Below are 17,975 nucleotides of genomic sequence, written 5' to 3'. Positions count from 1 at the left end.
GGTATGTGAAGGGTTTTGCCTTAACACTGTACCCGCACCCGTCTTATAGTTACTTGGTTGCCGAGGTATTTTTGGCTTCAATTCCCTGCGGATGCTAAGTATGTGAAGGGTTTTGCCTTGACACTGTACCCGCACCCGTCTTATAGTTACTTGGTTGCCGAGGTATTTTTGGCTTCAATTCCCTGCGGGTGCTAAGTATGTGAAGGGTTTTGCCTTGACACTGTACCCGCACCCGTCTTATAGTTACTTGGTTGCCAAGGTAAGGGGTATATTCCCGCTTACTTTTGAATCTTTTGGAATTTTTTTGAAATTTGAAGAGTTGGTGAAAGGATAAGAACAGTCCAAACCTCTGAAACGTCGTGCGACGGTTTCTTCTGACTGTGTCAGGACGTGCAGGAAGTTATGGTGACGTGACAGTACATGGTCATTCCAGACGCTTTTTTAGGCGCGTGGGCACGATTTTTCGGGCGCGTGGCCGCGAAATTAATGGTACGCGTCCTTTCAACAGCTGTTGCCAGCTTGCTTTTCGCCACGTGTCATAGTTTCATTGCACCTTTGATTTCTCTCTCTTCCGCATTAAATTCATCGCATTAATTGCGATTAGTATATAAAGGGGGAGAGGGTTCTTTGTAATCCACACTTTCACTCTTCTTTATCTTCAAAACGATTTCCAGCGAATACTCATCTTTTTAGTCGAGCATTCCCTTGAAATCGTTTTCTTCTTTCTGCAAGATGTCTTCACGTGATCTCGAGTCTACAGCCGATGACAAGAGTACTGCTGGCGAGTGCCAGTGTGCTCTGCCTGTCGATCTGTATCAATACGTCGTCAGGAAGTTCATGCTCGAGTCTCTCGAGCCTGAGTTTCCTGAACCCCACCAGACGGTGTACGATGCCCCCAGAGGCAAGATCGGGGTATATGCTGCATTCTTTGTTTATGGGAATCTTAGGTTCCCATTGACAAAGTTTGTTTACCGTGTCCTTGAGAGGCACGGTGTGCACCTGACCGAGGTGCATCCGATGGCGATTGCCAAGGTTCGCCACTTCGAGTGGGTGTGCCGGATTCTGGGCATTGAGCCCTATGTTGACCGCCTGATGACCTTCTACTCCTGGAGGTGCATCCAGGGGTGGTACACGTTGATAACCCGGATTAAGGGTTTGAAGATTTGCGCAACCGAGCGCAGTCTTCGCTCGTGGAAGCGGGAGTTCTTCTACATCTCCGCTCGCGCCATCCCCCTTGCCATGAAATTCAAGAATGGGCAAGCACTTCCCAGCCTTCACGCCTCCAACTACCAGGAGGCGGAATGGTTTGCGAAGATATCCCGAGTCCAATCTCCGGTTTACCGGTTTGCGGAGTCCGGGATGGTGATGCTGGGGATGAGCCGGGTGTGGAAGGCTGCGGATGCGCAAAAGATCCCAATCGTCCTTGAATACGGTTCGAACTCTGTTCCTTACGGTATGCTCTGTTTCCCTTTGTTAATTTAGAATTTCTTCTAATCTTCTTTCCTGTTTATTTCAGAGGGGAACGACTTGCAGTCGCTCATGTACCCGCGGGAGGCTGACGGTCCCGCTCGGATGGGTACTCGCGCTCTAGACGAGAACGAGTTGCCCATCCTAGAACAAACGGCGGATCGGTTCGTGGAGGTCTACCCGTTAGGCCACGAGATCCTTAGCGCCAGGCGGCCAGGTAAGGCGCTATTCGACCCTCGACCCCTCAATGTTGAAACCTCTGCTGGAATTCCTCTAATCGTATGTTCTGAGGAATCCGCAGATGGTCCTCCGTTGGTGCGGAAGAAGAAGGCTGCCGGCGGGAAGGGGAAGGAGAAGGTGGCCTCTACTGCCGATCCGGCGCCTCGGTCTGATTCGGAGGCCGAGAGCGAAGAGTTGGCGGGGAATCCCGGTGGTGATAAGATCACCGCTCCGGAGGCTGCGACTGTCACCTCCGGAGAGCCCAAGAAGACGACGGTGAGCGGCACAAAGAGGCCGGCTCCATCGGGTTCGTCCCCGCCTCTCCGTACCTTTAGGCTCAAGAAAACCCGTAAGTACAAACTTCCTTTATCTTTAACTTCATAGCTTTATCATTAACACTTTTCTTCTTTGTGCAGGCGTGGATGTTGACGCATTCCAGGGTGGAGCGCAGAGCACCGCGCCCATGACGGTAGGCTTGGTCAGCCTACCTGAGGCGACGACCCAGGCGCCTGCGCCTGCTTCCGCTGGTTCAGTTGCTCACTCCTTTGAGCCGACTGTTCCAGCTGTGATGACGTCACCGCCGGCTGTGAGTGCTATTTTTACCGCATCTTTCACCGAGCCGGCGGTTACTTTTGCTGCGGATTCCGCGGCGGCGACCGCGGCGGCTTCTACTATGCCTCCGTCATCGGCAACGACGGCCGAACCTTCAGGTATGCATGGGGCTTATCGCCAACCTCTGCCTCCTTCCCATCTGCCTGACCTCTTGGATGGATTTCCGTTGGGTTCAGGTGATGGGTTTGGCGGCTATCGGCCTGTTATTGACCCTACAGGTGCGTAGGGTTCTTTTGGCCCATTTTATATATATATATATATATATATTTTATCATCTTTTCCTAACTGCTTTATGTTTTTTGCAGTGTCGGATTCCAATGAAGTGTATGTTCCACGATGGAACATTCGCCGAGGAACAACCCTTCGCACCCCTGTGGAGTGCGTGGAATGGGCTCGTCACGCTGCTCCCAGTGGTGCGTTGGGGGAAGCCATGGCTAGCTACCAGGAGGGTAGGCAATGAGCTTCGGGTTCTCCTGGCCCGGATGCAGCCGCGCGTCGAGCTGCTTTGTCGTGAAAACGACAAGTTAAAAGCAGCTCGCATTAAAGAAGTGGCTCAGGCGCGGGCTGTCCGGGAGGAGAACCAAAGGCTTTCCGCAGTGGCTGCGGAAAAGGAGAAGGCCTTCAAGGCCCTCGAGGTTGAAGTTCAGGCTCGGCTCGAGGCCCGTTCCAAGGCTGCCCAAGCTGTTAATGAACAGCTTCGGCTGGCTAAGGAAACTGCAAGGAACGCAACCGAGAGGGCCACCAAGGCTGAAGCTGTTGCTGAGCCTCTACGCGTGGAGAATGAAGAGCTTAAAGCCAAATTAGAGGCTCTCCAGCAGGCTCATGATGCCTTGGCGATGGAAGACGCCAAAAAGCTCCAGGAGATCTTGGACCAGAGGGGGGTGCTTGACCATACTGAGCGAAAGCTAAAGGGCGTCGAAGAGGCTGCGGCTAAAGAAGTGTTACTTGCCAACCTCAACAAGAGTGAAGCCGAACGCGCCCGTAACGAAGCTCAAGCTGCCCTTCAAGAAGCTCTGGTTGCCAAGGAATGGCTTCTTCGAGAAGCGTTGTCTCAGGTATGCTTTTCATTTCTTTACGCTTTTCTTTGTAGATAGAAAAGGTTTTGATACTTGTATATTTTCTTGTAGGTTGTGCATCGGGTCTTCTCGGAGACGTCTTATGACGATGCTATGAGCGCAGCCCTCAACGCTTCTCACGAGGATGGGGAAAAGGCCGGCTTCCTGCTTGGTCTAGGGTTCGTTGAGAAAGGCATCCCGCCTTCCAACTTCCCTTTGTTCAATGTTGATACTGAAGCTGTTTACGACCAAGCAGTGAATCAGTATGCCGCCTTCCCGCATCCGGTGGTGGAGAAGGTGAACCAAGTTGCTGCTGCTGATGATGGGCTAGCTATCCTTAAAGCTTTCCTTGAACTGCCACGCTCTACTGACGGTGTTGGTCCAAGTGGAAGTGGCCCTGAAGCCTGATCCTGAAGATCCCTTCCCACTGCTAGGATAGATTTAGCTTGTATAGATTTATTTTCTTGTAGGCGGGTAGTTACCCGGCCATTCTTGTAATGAATATTATGAAATATAAATCTTTGTGCGGGTAAGACCGCTACTTTCTCTGGATTCCTTGCTTTATAAACGTTATATGACTTGCATACTTTAGTTTAAATTAGCAATTTTCCAAGTGTAGAATAAGTTAACCTTTGAACGTGGTAGATAATAGGTGTGAAGTTTTGCTTCCTCTTTCGTGATTGTGCGGGTAGGACCATCACTTGCACTTAGTAGGATGGCTAAACTTTACCTACATCTGACCTGGGTGTAGGTTTTTCTCATCTTTTTTGAGGATAAGTTAACCTTTGAACGTGGTAGATAATAGCTGTGAAGTTTTGCTTCCTCTTTCGTGATTGTGCGGGTAGGACCGTCACTTGCACTTAGTAGGATGGCTAAACTTTACCTATATCTGACCTGCGTGTAGGTTTTCCTCATCCTTTCTGAGGATAAGTTAACCTTTGAACGTGGTAGATAATAGGTGTGAAGTTTTGCTTCCTCTTTCGTGATTGTGCGGGTAGGACCGTCACTTGAACTTAGTAGGATGGCTAAACTTTACCTATATCTGACCTGCGTGTAGGTTTTCCTCATCCTTTTGTTTGAAATTCTGTTTTGAATAACCGTTCGACGCGCGGTTGTCAATAGGTTAGGGTTCAGTTTCCTCTCATGATTCATGCGGATAGACCGGCACTTTCATTTAGTAGGATGACTGAACTTTTCCCCTTCAACTGACCTGCGTGAAGGTTTGCCGTTTTTTGGGTTTATGCGGGTTTTGCCGCCTTCCCCACGCAACGACTCACACTTATGTATGCGGTGAAAACCGGCATCAGTGTTAAAAGTATAAATGTAAAATCATCAGCGTCGATGTTCTAAGGAGAATCATTTCCATTAGAAGTGGCTCTGGGCCTTTTCTTTACAAATTTGGAATTGATTTACATGCAAACTGTGTAATTGAGCTCCCTTCCATGTTGTTGGGATGGGAGTGCCATCGAGCCGATACGCACCTGGTTCGGGATCTCGTTCTTTACGCAGCATGTAGTCTCCACATTGAAGCTGGAATTTTATTCGTGTTTTCCCCAGCTGGGGTTCTATACGCATCAGCCTGCTCAGCGTTCATTACGCCACGAGGTGCGCGAGCGTCCCATCTTTGACAAATGCTTCGACCATGTCCTTTACGTCTATGCATTCTTCGGTGTTGTGGCCTTTTGTCCTGTGAAAGTCACAGTATTTGCTCCGATCAGCATTGTGACGATGTCGGATTATTTGAGGCTTTGGCCATGGGAACTCCTCAGTAGCGAATATCTCGGTGACGCTTTTGGTGAGCGGCGTCCATCTGGAGTTCTTGTTTGACTGTAATTTATCCCTTCCGCCTAACCGATGCTGCAAGCCGGATGAGGTGTCAAAGTTTACCCTTGACTGCCAAATGCCTAGCTTCCGCTTTTTGTTTAATCGGGCGGTAAGGACGTTGTCTTCTCTTGTTTTCTGGGTGTAGAGGTTTGTGCTCTGTGGGAGATCTCTACCCAGTTGCTTCTCCGTTTCCGCAAAGCGTTTAGCTGCTGTCATGATGGCATCCCATGTGGATGGCATGCCATCTTTACCCGTTAAGGTGCGGATGAGCTCTGGGTCGTTCGCGCCCTGGATAAAGGCAGCGCGAACAAGATCTTCGCTAATGTTACCCAGACTTAGCTTCTTCGAATTGAAGCGAGTGATGAAGTCTAGCAAAGATTCATCTTTTTCTCGAATGCACTTGAGGATTGTCCATTGCTCCTCGGTATACTTTCGTTGTTGGCTGAAGTGTTGGCTAAACTTCTGTTGGAAGTCAGCCCAGTCGTAGATGTGGTTGACCGGTAGACGATCGAACCACGCTCTAGCAGCCCCGACAAGCCTCAATTGGAACATGTAACACCACGTGGGTTCCGTCCAACTACTGACGGTTGCCCCCGCTATGAATCTGTTCAAATGATCATCTGGGTCGGATATACCATCATATGTGCCTATGCTGGACATTTGTTTGGCACTTTTTGGGGCAATTGCTTCTGCAATGTCCCTTGCAAATTTGGACGTTCCTGCATTTGCAACATTTGGTCTGAATGTTTTGGAGAAGTCACGTGGACTTCCACTTGTGTTTTTTGGTTTGAAGGCATCTCCAAAATGCCTTCTCGGTTAGGAGTCCGTTTCCTTAAGCTTCCCTTTTGCCCTATGGCGAGGGTTCGCGTCGGAGTCGGACTCCTCCGAGTCATCGTCCAAGTATTCGAATTCGTCAGCCTGTTGGACGGAACGCAAGCGTTCGTCCAACTCAGCTTGGAATTCCTTCTGACGTGCCTCCGCCCATGCCTTGACTTCATCGAGTGTTTGGCGGGGGAGTCTTGTTCGTTTTTCTAACTGGGTATCGGTGATTCCCAGTGAGCGATTATTTACTGCACTTGCCCCAGCTTGGGTAACTGGGGTAGTGTTCGTAAAATTTACTTCACTTGCCCCGGCTTGGGTAACCGGGGTAGTGTTCGTATAGACTGTGTAGCCGGTATTCCCCCCAGTAGCTGGGGTTGTGGTTACCGGAGTTTCTTTAACCATCTTTCCAGAAGTTTGAAAAAACTGGAGAAAAATGAAGTTCTAGCTTTTATGCACGGATGGCGCCAATGAAGAAACACTAACCGGACCCCGGACAGATTACGGGTAACCTGGGGGTTAGATAGATGTTTCCCACGAGGGGTTAGACCCAGAGAAGATGGTTCTTCTGATAACCTGCAAAACAGACACCGTGAGCTCGTCACTGAGAAGGGGGGGTTCCTCCTTGTGACCACCCTCCGGCGTGAGAATCAGACTAGATTGCTCTTTAAATATAAAAGTATATTAAGAGATTGCTAGAGCAGATATCAGGTATATTATGATAAGATATGTTTAGATCAGATGATCATACCATTTGTGGTATTTATAGCCGGAGGTAGGTTTCCAAGGAGGTGTGGCCTGCTGAATAGTATTCCTGTTCCACCAACAGTGGCCTACGCACGTGCCATGCTGGTAGTTGGTGAGTAGGCAGCGGCTGATAGTGACCAGGCCTGCTGTGTACTATTCCTTTTTCACCAACTACAGGCTAGGCACGTGGTATGTCAGGAGTTGGGGAGTAGGTAGCGGCTAATAGTGACATACAGTACAAGAGCATGCTGCTCGCCATACTGTTGTCAATGAGCTGTCGTATCTTTGGACAGATCTTTTGCCCATACCTCGTCAGGTACAGTAAAAGATCATCAGTATCGTACGGACTGGCTCATTTGGGCGGGAGTATTCCCCCTCCCGCCTTTGTGCGGGAATGTTCCCGGCTTGCTCATTCCTTCTTCAGGTGACTGCTGAATTATTATGAGTTAAGCCTTGTGCGTGTAGCCATGCTGCGCGGGTGGCCTTCCCTGATGGCCGGTATCCGTAACTGCGGGAACAGGCGGAGTACCTGGAAACCATTGGGAGGAGTTTCCTGCGGGGACAGCTTGCGTACCGCACGTGAGGACGTCACGTCTCTGAGCGTGGTGGGTCCTGCTGATCCAGTTGGTTTCTACGCAGACGTTCCTTTAGTTTAGTCTTGCGGGTTCAACCGCGCAGACGTCCGTTTAAGGAGTCTTGCGGGTTGAACTGCGCAGACGTCCCTTTTCAAGGTGAGTCTGTGGGTCCAACTGGGCTCTGCTGGGACCTACCTCTTCAAATATGTTCATTATCTACTTTTTATCTTCTATTTTACTGATGATTGGTTCCAACGTCGTCTCCAAGTCCGTCAAGTCTGGTTTAACATCACCAATCTACAAGGAAAGAACTATCTTATCAAATGGGACGTAAAAATTTAACATATAGATTCTACTTATACCTTTTGGCATAGAAGATTAAGATTGGCGCATGCGTAGAAAGTCAACGCTATTTTGGTAATTCAAAAAAGTCAAAGATATTTTTGTAAAAATCAAATTTGGTTTACTGAGCTATTTTGATGATTTTCCCTTTGTTTTAGTGGTCTGAAAGTGGCAACATCAACAACCTAATGGGTTTAGGTCTCATTAGGCACAAACGTGTGTTAAAACCATGTATTGTGCGTGTTTACTTTTAAAAGTGACCAACCCGTATGAGATACAACATAACCCAAATATTCAACAGATTCATAATATATTAAAGAGCTGATAATGCCATATAATATCTATTTGTTTGTTGTTTACCTTGTGAATGAAATCTTCAGTCATTCTAGCATCCTTAGCAATGACATTAGATACATGTTCTACCATTAAAGCAACTTCTTTCAGTTCACCATTGTCTAGCCTCTTTGCGACCTTAGCCGATAACTTTTCTGTCATAGATGCAACCTTTTCAACTGCCTCTGCCACTTCCTCCGCCTCTTTAACAACCCCTTCAACCTTACCTGAAATGATAATCATCTATATATTATATTTGCATTTGTTTATTGAAACTAAACCATCATGTATGAACTACGAAGTATAACCACATTAATTTCGATTTGCTTGCCTTCTAGCTTTAGCATGGAATCCCATTTTTGCTTCCAAAATGAGAACAATAAGGGTATCGTAGAGCCCAATAACCATTTTACCCTGCACATTATCTTTGTTAGTTTACTATTGGTCGGCTCACATATCAAAAGGGTTTACGATTAACACATACATCTTTATGGGTTTAAGTTGACCCGCAAAACATTTATCTAGGAGATTGAATAAGGAAAATCCCCAAACTAAACACTTTTACTCATCTTTCTACAAATATAGTCATTGAGTTTTAGCCTTCTCAATAATAGACATGTAAAATCAGCTATTATCTAGATGTAACTTGGTTTGTGTTAAATGTTAATAAAAATGTTTTTTTATTCTGAATTTAGTCGGCACAAAAACCCTTGAAAAGTAATGTGGTTAAAAAACAATCAAAATAATTAATATACATGTGTAAAGCGTAGGCTAAATATAAAAAAAAAATCGGTTCAAACCATCAAAACCGAACAATCAAATCGTCAAACCATCAAACTCGGCAATTTTGGTTTGTTGTTTCCGTAAACCATAATTAGCGGTTCGGTTGCACACTAAAAAAATGACAGAACCGTAGTAAAAGTGGTTTATTTTAACTTTGGAGTAAAGCTGAAAGTGTATATACCAAGAAAAGATGTTGGCCCTTGGAGGATCTGGATCAGATGGTTGAACCTTGAAGTTACTTTCATCTTCCCTACGTTAAGCCAATCATCAAAGAGAAAAACAATTTCTTCAATGAAATTCAACTAATTGCATAAAACTGAAAAATAATCCTAAAGGTGAAGAGATGCACATTTTAGATTCACTCCTTTCATTTGAACCGCCACTAGACATACTTAACGCGTGGTGCCTTGAACTGCTAATACCATATCCGAACTTAATATGTTGATAGCCGGGATTAATACTAGTCACGGTCTTTGAGCTAGCTCTATAACGGTGTATCAACGCTGTGGAAAAGGTTCGGACCCCATAAGATGCTGAAGAACTTGATGGGCTCATGGTTGATGGTACAAGTTAATTTTCCAAAACAGTTTCAAAAGGATAACAAAATGATGATGTTAGAATTTGTTAGAGGTTTTGATGGCTTTTAAGTAACTAGTAGAGTATTTTGTTTCACAAGTTATGTGTTCCTTCCTTGTAAGTTTTGAAGAAATAAAGGCATTACGTTGGCTTTATAAAGTTAAATATTGCGGAAAAGGTTAGAATTGTATAAAAATGGATCAACTTTGCTAATAGATTAGATCCAACTTTAATCATCAATTTTGCTTGGAACAACTATGGTTCGATATTTTATGTATTAAATATTTGTATATTTATTATAAAAGGTTTTTTTTCAAACTTAACCATACAATTTAATAACCAGTGGGGCTTTCCCCAATGGCCAGGAACAAATGGATGACCCGGGTGTTCCGGGTTCGAATCCTGATTCCGACCGGATTTTTCCAGAGCACTAAAAACCTGTCGTGCCTTCGGGCGGGGTGAGCAAATTGGGTTTTACCGGGAACGCCAAGCCAAACTTGGACGCCAGCGTGGATCCCGATCATGTCAACATAGCTGGCCTGAGTGGGGTGGCGGGGCGCGACTTAGTCGCGTGGTGCCAGCTTAACTGTGAAAATCACCGTTCGGAAAAAAAAAAATAAAAAAAACTATACAATTTAATAATTAACAATGGTTCTTGACTTATTTGTTGTCTAATGTTATTTTTTTCTTCATGTTCTTGGGCTACACTTACTTTCATAGGCTAAATAAGTTCTTTCATTTTCAAAAGATTCGGCCTGGCCCAGCCCGGCTCCTCTCCTCTTCTCATTGTTGCGTCTTTCTTACTACGTCCACTACAAGAAAACTGTAATATAACTGGCGACTGATCCCATCAAATATATTTGTTAGTAATGGTCCGTTGGCACGTGGGAAACCCCTTTTCCGACGGAAAACCGTCAATAATCTTGTGACGGATGTCTGACTGTTGTTTTACAGACGGGTATTTCTTCAGTCAATTTCTCAGTACTCCGACAAGATTTAACTTTTGTGACGGAATACCGTTGGATCTCTTTATAAATTTGCGACATAATTCTGTCACTAATCTGTCGGTAATTTTATTTCAATTGAAAAAAGACAAAATGTATTATTTTAGCAAAACAAGTACCACAATTTGCAAATTACATTTATTTCAGCAAATACAGCTATAGATTCACAAACTTAAAATTGACAAATTACATTAGGCTGAGAGGTGTGGGGCGCTAACCGGGGCGCTAGAGCCTCTCCGCTCGCGCCCCGGGGCGCTAACCCCACACCACCGGGGCGCGAGCAGGGGCGCGAGCGGGGCGCGAGCGCAGAAATCCAGGCAGGCGTGAGGCTGGTCGCGGGAGAAGAGAGAGAGAAGGGACGTTGGGAAGGGAAAAATAGCCGTTGGGAAGGGATTAAATAAAAATATATATATTTTTTCCCTAAATAATACCCCATTTCATCTATAAAATACCCCATTTCACCCATATCAATCACCACAACTTCAAAATAAAACCCAAAATCAACCCATCTTCCCAACTTTTTTTTTAAAAAAAATGTCGTCCTACTCGTCTGATTCCGACTCCTCCGAAGAGGATGATTTGCTTCTTCATGTAGGGGGGGTTTTGACCGCAACCGTGGTCGATCTCTTGCAAAATCAAGCCCATCAACCTCGAGTCCCGAGGGTTAGAGCACCACCTCGTGATCGTGATCGATCGGGTGCTAACGATACTTTGATTAGGCATTATTTTAGCCCTCAACCGGTATATGAGGAGTCGGATTTTCGAACTCGTTTCCGAATGAGCAGACAATTGTTCATGCGTATAGCAAGTGATTTAGAGGCACGGTATCCCTTTTTTCAACAAAGGGAGGATGCTAGGGGTCTCCCCGGTTTTACCCCTCTTCAAAAATGCACGGCTGCTATCCGTCAATTAGCGTACGGCATCTCGTCGGACGCTTTGGATGAGTATTTACAGATGTCGAAAAGGGTTGCACGTGAATCCCTTCATTTTTTCTGCCAAGGTAAAAAACATTAATTTTACTTTTTATTAAATATTTATTACATTTTGTAATATATATTATATGTTTATAGATTATTTTATATACGTAGGAGTCATATCGATTTACGCTCGGAGATATCTGCGTAAACCTACAATGTATGACATCCAACGCATATATGAGGTGCACGCAGAAAAACATGGTTTTCCTGGGATGCTAGGTAGCATCGATTGTATGCATGTTGGATGGGCTATGTGTCCAACGGCCTGGCGAGGTCAGTTCCACCGTGGTGATCATGAAGGGCCGACCCTTATACTTGAGGCGGCGGTGTCACAGGATCTATGGTTTTGGCATGCTTTTTTTGGTGTTGCTGGGTCAAATAACGACCTTAATGTTATCGATCAGTCACATTTGATCAACGACTTTATCGACGGGGTTGAACCACCTCAATCTTTTGTTGCAAATGGAGAACTCTTCAAGTACGGGTACTATCTGGTCGATGGTATTTACAACGAATGGGCTTTGTTAGTTCAAGCTTTTACAGATCCAATCGCCGACAAACGGAAGTATTTTACGAAGAAGCAAGAGTCTGCTAGAAAAGATATTGAAAGAGCTTTTGGAGCTCTGAAAAAACAATATTATGTTCTGGCGAACCCGATACGTTATTGGACTCGGGAGAGGATAACGGACGTCGTCTACACGTGTCTGATCCTACACAACATGACGTTAGAAGACGAGGGCAAAGCTATCTGCCAAAACTACCAAGGTGACATTCCTCCACAACCGTCCACAATCAGTGATCAACAAAGACTTCATAACATAGCAAATATCAAGAGCCGTGAGATACACGGGGATCTTCGACATGAGTTGGTTGAACATTTGTGGGCGAGACGACCCGATGATCTTGTATTATATTAGTGTTATTACTAAGTATTATTGTTTGTTTAATTTTTAGTATGTTTTTTTTTGTAATTTGAATTTTAAAAAAAAATATGTGTTTTTTTAATAATTTATAGGTTTTTTTAATAATACGTTGTTTGAATATATTTATAAAAAAATAAAAAAAAAATTCGCTGGAGCCCCTGCTGGAGCCCCTCCACACCAGGGCCAGGGGCTCCAACGGGGGCTCCAACACCCCCCTTATCCAGTTTCTCTCTCTGCCACACGTCATAATATTATTGGCTGGAGCCCCCATTAGAGCCCCCCACACCCCTTAGCCTTACAAAACTACAAAATTAGGAAGATATGTTCCTCGTGACAAACATGTAATTGGTTGGACCGTTACAAGTTATAACAACCAAAATAGCTTGTCCAGTGAGTCAAACGACCCATACCCACTTTATGATGATATAATAAACAAATTAGCTCATTAAATGGATCAAAATGATCCGTACCCATTTCATAAAGTTATAATAACCAAAATACAACTTAAATTAAAGGGGTCAAAATGACCCATACACTCGTTATATCTACTATTATAATAAACAAAAACTATGAGAGCATCTACAACAATGCCTTAAATCAAAAGTCTGAGTACACATGGCATTGACAAACTGATGATACAAGCATATGGTATTGATGTAGAGCTAAATTTAAAAAAGAAAGTTCGCAGCTATAAACTTGTAACAAACCATATATATGGGCCCCTCCACCACAACCCCTAATTAAAGAAAATAATATAATAGTTGAGTAAATTATACATGGAGCTTCTATATGTATTTTCAACGGTTTGTTTGTGAAAAATAATAATATGGCTTTTAATTTTCATACAATTTGGAAGTTTTTGCTACTTTGACTTCTAGTAATAATTAGCATAAACATGTAAGTTGGATAATCGGTCCAATGGTAGTATCTTATGTCTATCGGTGGAAAATAACAGTTTCAATATTTTGGCATTAAATTAATAATAAAATGGCGTAATTTAGGATTAGTGTAGTTTGCCGTTAATAAAGAAACTAATTTGGTTATAGTCTTAACATGATTCAAAATTCAAAGCTTTTGAAGAAACACTAAGTGACCCGGTACAGATTATAGATAATCTGGGGGTTAAGTAATGTTTCCCACGGATGAGGTCTAGCTGAGAAGGCTGTTCTTCAGGAGACCTGCAAAACAAACACCGTAAGCTCGTCACTGAGAAGGGGGGAGTTCCTCCTTGTGACCACCCTCCGGCGTGAGAATCAGACTAGGTTGCTCTGAATATAAGTGTATATTAAGAGATTGCTAGATAACTGGATAGCAGATGATCTTACCATTCCAAGATATTGGAGTATTTATAGCCGAAGGTAGGTTTCCAAGAAGGTACAGCCGGCTGAATAGTATTCCTGTTCAACCAACAGTGGACTATGCACAGGCCATACTGGTTGGTGGGTAGGTTACGGCCAACAGTAACAAAGTCGGCTGCACTATTCCACCAACTGTAGATTATGCACGTCCCACTTACTGTGGATTGTACGCAGGCCATGCTGGTTGGTGAATAGGTTACGGCCAACAGTAACACTATTCCACCAACTGTAGGCCGCGCATGCTCCTCAGTAAGGGTTGGTGAGTAGGCAGCGGCTAATAGTGACAAACAGTACTAGAGGGTGCTCCTCCTCGCCCTGTTGTCGATGAGCTGTCACCCTGTGATTGGCTCATGGGCTGTTCTGGTCAGATCGTCTGTCCTATCCATACCTTGGTAGGTATGGTACAAAAGATCTTTCAGAATCAGGCTGGCTCATTTAGGCGGGATTGTTCCCGCCTTGCTCATTCCTTCATGTGACTACTGAAGTAGCTAGTGTCTTGTGCGTGTAGCCCTGCTGTCTGCGGGTAGCCTTCCCTGATGGCTTGTATCCGCAACTGCGGGAACAGGCGGGGTACTTCACCATTGGGAGGCTTTCCCTGCGTGTTCAGCTTGTGTACTGCGCGTAAGATCCTATGAGCATGGTGGGTCCTGCGGGAGCAGATGGCCTTTGCGCAGACGTCCCTGTTCAAGGTGAGTCTTGCGGGACCAACTGGTCTATGCTGGGACCTACCTCTTCAAGTCCCCCCAGTCCAATGTTCTTCTCCTGAATGTCTAATAAAGTGAGGTGAACTTTTGGACTTTAAGCAAGGGGTTTTGAAAAGGGTTTCTAGTTTTAAGGTTCTCCGTGGGGATTCTTCCCGCGGGTTTCCTAATGTCACTTGCAAAAATTCCCGATTTTTTTGCTTGATCTTTGGGTATGATGCGGGTAGGTATGTAACCTTCTCGCAAGTCAGGAGCGTTGAGTCTCACTTGTGTGGATTCTCCTTGAGGTTTTAGTGGTTTTGAACATAGTGATCAATTATGTTTAAACCACCAATTCCATCCTGGAGCCTCAAACAATGTATTTCTCGACGTTCCCGCTATGCGGGGATGTTATTTCCGTTTCCACAAGCATTGCCCAGAAGATCCTTCCTGGTTTCAATTCCCTGCCGGGCGCTGGGTATGTGAAGGGTTTTGCCTTAACACTGTACCCGCGCTCGTCTTACGGTTACTTTACTTTCAAGGTACTCCTGGCGTTAATTCCCTGCGGGTGCTAGGTACGTGAAGGGTTTTGCCTTAACACTGTATCCGCACCCGTCTTATAGTTACTTTGTTGCCGGGGTATTCTTGGCTTCAATTCCCTGCGGGTGCTAGGTATGTGGAAGGTTTTGCCTTAACACTGTACCCGCATCCGTCTTATGGTTACTTGGTTGCCAAGGTAAGGGGTATTTTCCCGCTTACCTTTGAATCTTTTTGAATTTTGAATTTTGAAATTCGAAAGGTTGGTGAGGATAAGAACAGTCCAAACATCTGAAACGTCGTGTGACGGTTTCTTCTGACTGTGTCAGGACGTGCAGGAAGTTATGGTGACGTGACAGAACATGGTCATTCCAGTCGCTTTTTCAGGCGCGTGGGCATGACTTTTCAGGCGCGTGGCCGCGAAATTACTGGCACACGTCCTTTCAACAGCTGTTGCCAGCTTGCTTTTTGCCACGTGTCATAGTTTCATTGCACCTTTGATTTCTCTCTCCTCCGCATTAAATTCACCGCATTAATTGCGATTACTATATAAAGGGGGAGAGGGTTATTTGCAATTCACACTTTTCACTCTTCTTCTTTGTCTTAGTGATTTCCGGCAAATACTCCCCTTTTTCAGGCAAGCATTTTCCCGAAATCACTCTTATTTCTGCAAAAATGTCCTCTCGTGATGCTGAAGCTATAGCTGACGACAGGGGTACTGCTGGTGAGTGCCAGTGTGCTCTGCCCGGCGATCAGTACCGGTATGTTGTCAGGAAGTTCATGCTCGATCATCTCGAGCCTGAGTTTCCTGAATCCCACCAGACCGTGTACGATGCCCCCAGTGGCAAGATCGGGGTTTATGCTGCATCTTTTGTCTATGGGAATCTTAGATTCCCATTGACAAAATTTGTTTACCGTGTCCTTGAGAGGCACGGTGTCCATTTGACCGAGCTGCACCCCATGGCGATCGCCAAGATTCGCCATTTTGAGTGGGTGTGCCGGATTTTGGGCATCGAGCCCCATGTGGACCGCCTGATGACCTTCTATACCTGGAGGTGCATCCAAGGGTGGTACACCCTGACGACCCGTATTAAGGGTCTGAAGATTTGCGACACCGAGCGCAGTCTTCGCGCGTGGAAGCAGGAATTCTTCTACATTTCTGCCCGCGCCATCCCCCTTGCCATGAAGTTTAAAAATGGCCAAGCGATACCGAGCCTTCACGCCCCCAACTACCAGGAGGCGGAATGGTTTTCGAAGATATCCCGGATCCAATCTCCGGTTTACCGGTTTGCGGAGTCCGGGATGGTCATGTTAGGGATGAGCCGGGTGTGGAAAGATGCATCTCTGGTTCCCATCCTCCTCGAATACGGTTTGAACTCTATTCCCTATGGTATGTCTTGTTTTTCTTTTTTGATACAAGTTTGTCTTCTAACTGTTTCTTTTCTTTCAGAGGGAAATGATTTGGAGTCGCTTCTGTTTCCGCGGGAAGCCGACGGTCCCGCGCGGATGGGTACTCGTGCTTTGGACGAGGGCGAGTTGCCCATCCTGAAGCAAACAGCGGATCGGTTTGTGGAGGTCTATCCGCTGGGCCACGAGATCCTGAGCCACCGGCGGCCAGGTAAGGCGATATTCTTTCCTCAACCCCTTAATGCTGTACCCGCTGTTGGAATTCTTGACCTGTCTTCTTCTGAGGAATCCTCAGATGCTCCTCCATTGGTGCGGAAGAAGAAAGCTGCTGCCGGCGGGAAAGGGAAAGAGAAGGCCTCCACGGCTGGTCCGGTGGTTCTATCTGACTCGGAGTCAGATAGTGAAGAGGTGGCGGGGAAGCCCGGTGGTGAGAAGACCACTGTTCCGGAGGCTACGACCGTTACCTCCGGAGAACCAACGGAGACGACGGTGACCGGTACCAAGAGGCCGGCTCCATCGGGTTCCTCCCCGCCCGTCCGTACGTTCAGGGTCAAGAAAACCCGTAAGTACAATCATAATGTCTTTGCAGATTTATTACTTCTTAAATTTATCTAACACTTTCTTCTTTGTGCAGGCGTGGATGTTGACGCATTCCGGGGTGAAGCGCAGGGGAGTACCTCCCCGCCAATGACGGTAGGCTCGGTCAGCCTTCCTGAGGCGTCGACCCAGGCGTCTGCACCTGCATCCGCTGGTCCAGTTGCTCGTTCCTTTGAGCCAACTGTTCCGGCCGAGATGACGTCACCGCCGGCCGTGAGTGCGATTTTTACAGCATCCTTCACGGAGCCGGCGGTTACTGCTGCTGATGATGGGTTAGCTGTCCTCAAAGCGTTCCTCGAACCACCCCGTTCTTCTGACGGAGCGGGTCCAAGTGGAAGCGGCCCTGAAGCTTGATCCTGAAGATCCCTTTCCATTGCTAAGATAGACTTGTATAGATTTACTCTTTCAGGCGGGTAGTAACCCGGCCATTCTTGTAATATATCATTGAAATATAAATCTTTTTGCGGATAAGATTGTTATTTCCTTCTTTGGATTCCTTGCTTTATAAGCTCATGACTTAGTTTAAGTTAGCAATTTTCCAAGTTTTTTAGAATAAGTTAACCTGTTGAACGTGGTTGATGATGGGTTAAAGTTTCGCTTCCTCCTTCGTGATTGTGCGGGTAAAACCGTCACTTGCACTTGGTAGGATGGCTAAATTTTAACCGTCATCTGACCTGCGTGTAGGTTTTCCTCATTTTTCCTCGAAATTTCTAAGTATTTAGGATAAGTTAACCTTTGAACGTGGTTGATAGTGGGTTAAAGTTTTGCTTCCTCTTTCGTGATTGTGCGGGTTGAACCGTCACTTGCACTTGGTAGGATGGCTAAACTTTACCCATACCTGACCTGCGTGTAGGTTTTCCTTATCCTTATTTCTAAGTATTTTTTTTTTTTTTTTTTTTTTTTAGGATAACCTTTGAACGTGGTAGATGATAGTTTGAAGTTTTGCTTCCTTATTTGTGATTGTGCGGATAAGACCGTCACTTGCACTTACAAAGATGGCTAAACTTTACTTACATCATACCTGCGTGTAGGTTTCCCTTATTTTTAACGTTGTGTTTATGCGGGTTTTGCCGCCTTCCACACGCAATGACTTACTTCTCCTCATTTATGCGGTAAATACCGGCACCAGTGGGGAGTTCA

The 17,975-nt window shown here is 45.6% G+C and overlaps 1 protein-coding gene across 1 annotated transcript; it reads right to left on the bottom strand.

Annotated features, from left to right (window-relative positions):
• Positions 1-7,534: 7,534 nt before the first annotated feature.
• On the bottom strand, positions 7,535-9,331 carry LOC143600915 (uncharacterized). The gene is made up of 5 exons (XM_077078462.1): positions 9,126-9,331; positions 8,958-9,026; positions 8,325-8,407; positions 8,021-8,220; positions 7,535-7,615 (listed from the first exon to the last, which is right to left on the bottom strand). The coding sequence occupies exons 1-5, from the start codon at positions 9,329-9,331 to the stop codon at positions 7,535-7,537; spliced, it is 639 nt and encodes a 212-aa protein (XP_076934577.1).
• Positions 9,332-17,975: the final 8,644 nt, after the last annotated feature.

The sequence above is a fragment of the Bidens hawaiensis genome, unplaced genomic scaffold (genome assembly GCF_021521415.1).
Source record: "Bidens hawaiensis isolate Kalapana, Puna unplaced genomic scaffold, B.hawaiensis_p1.1 tig00055068_1, whole genome shotgun sequence".
NCBI classification, from domain to species: domain Eukaryota; kingdom Viridiplantae; phylum Streptophyta; class Magnoliopsida; order Asterales; family Asteraceae; genus Bidens; species Bidens hawaiensis.
Note: the sequence above shows the minus strand (reverse complement) of the source record. Positions and strands in the feature narration are given on the sequence as shown.

Coding starts and splice junctions, on each gene's coding strand:
- LOC143600915 (XM_077078462.1), bottom strand. CDS start 9,331: ATGAGCCCATCAAGTTCTTCAGCATCTTATGGGGTCCGAACCTTTTCC. Junction 9,027..9,125: donor GAAAGGAGTGAATCTAAAAT/GTGCATCTCTTC, acceptor GGCTTAACGTAG/GGAAGATGAAAGTAACTTCA. Junction 8,408..8,957: donor AGGGCCAACATCTTTTCTTG/GTATATACACTT, acceptor GATAATGTGCAG/GGTAAAATGGTTATTGGGCT.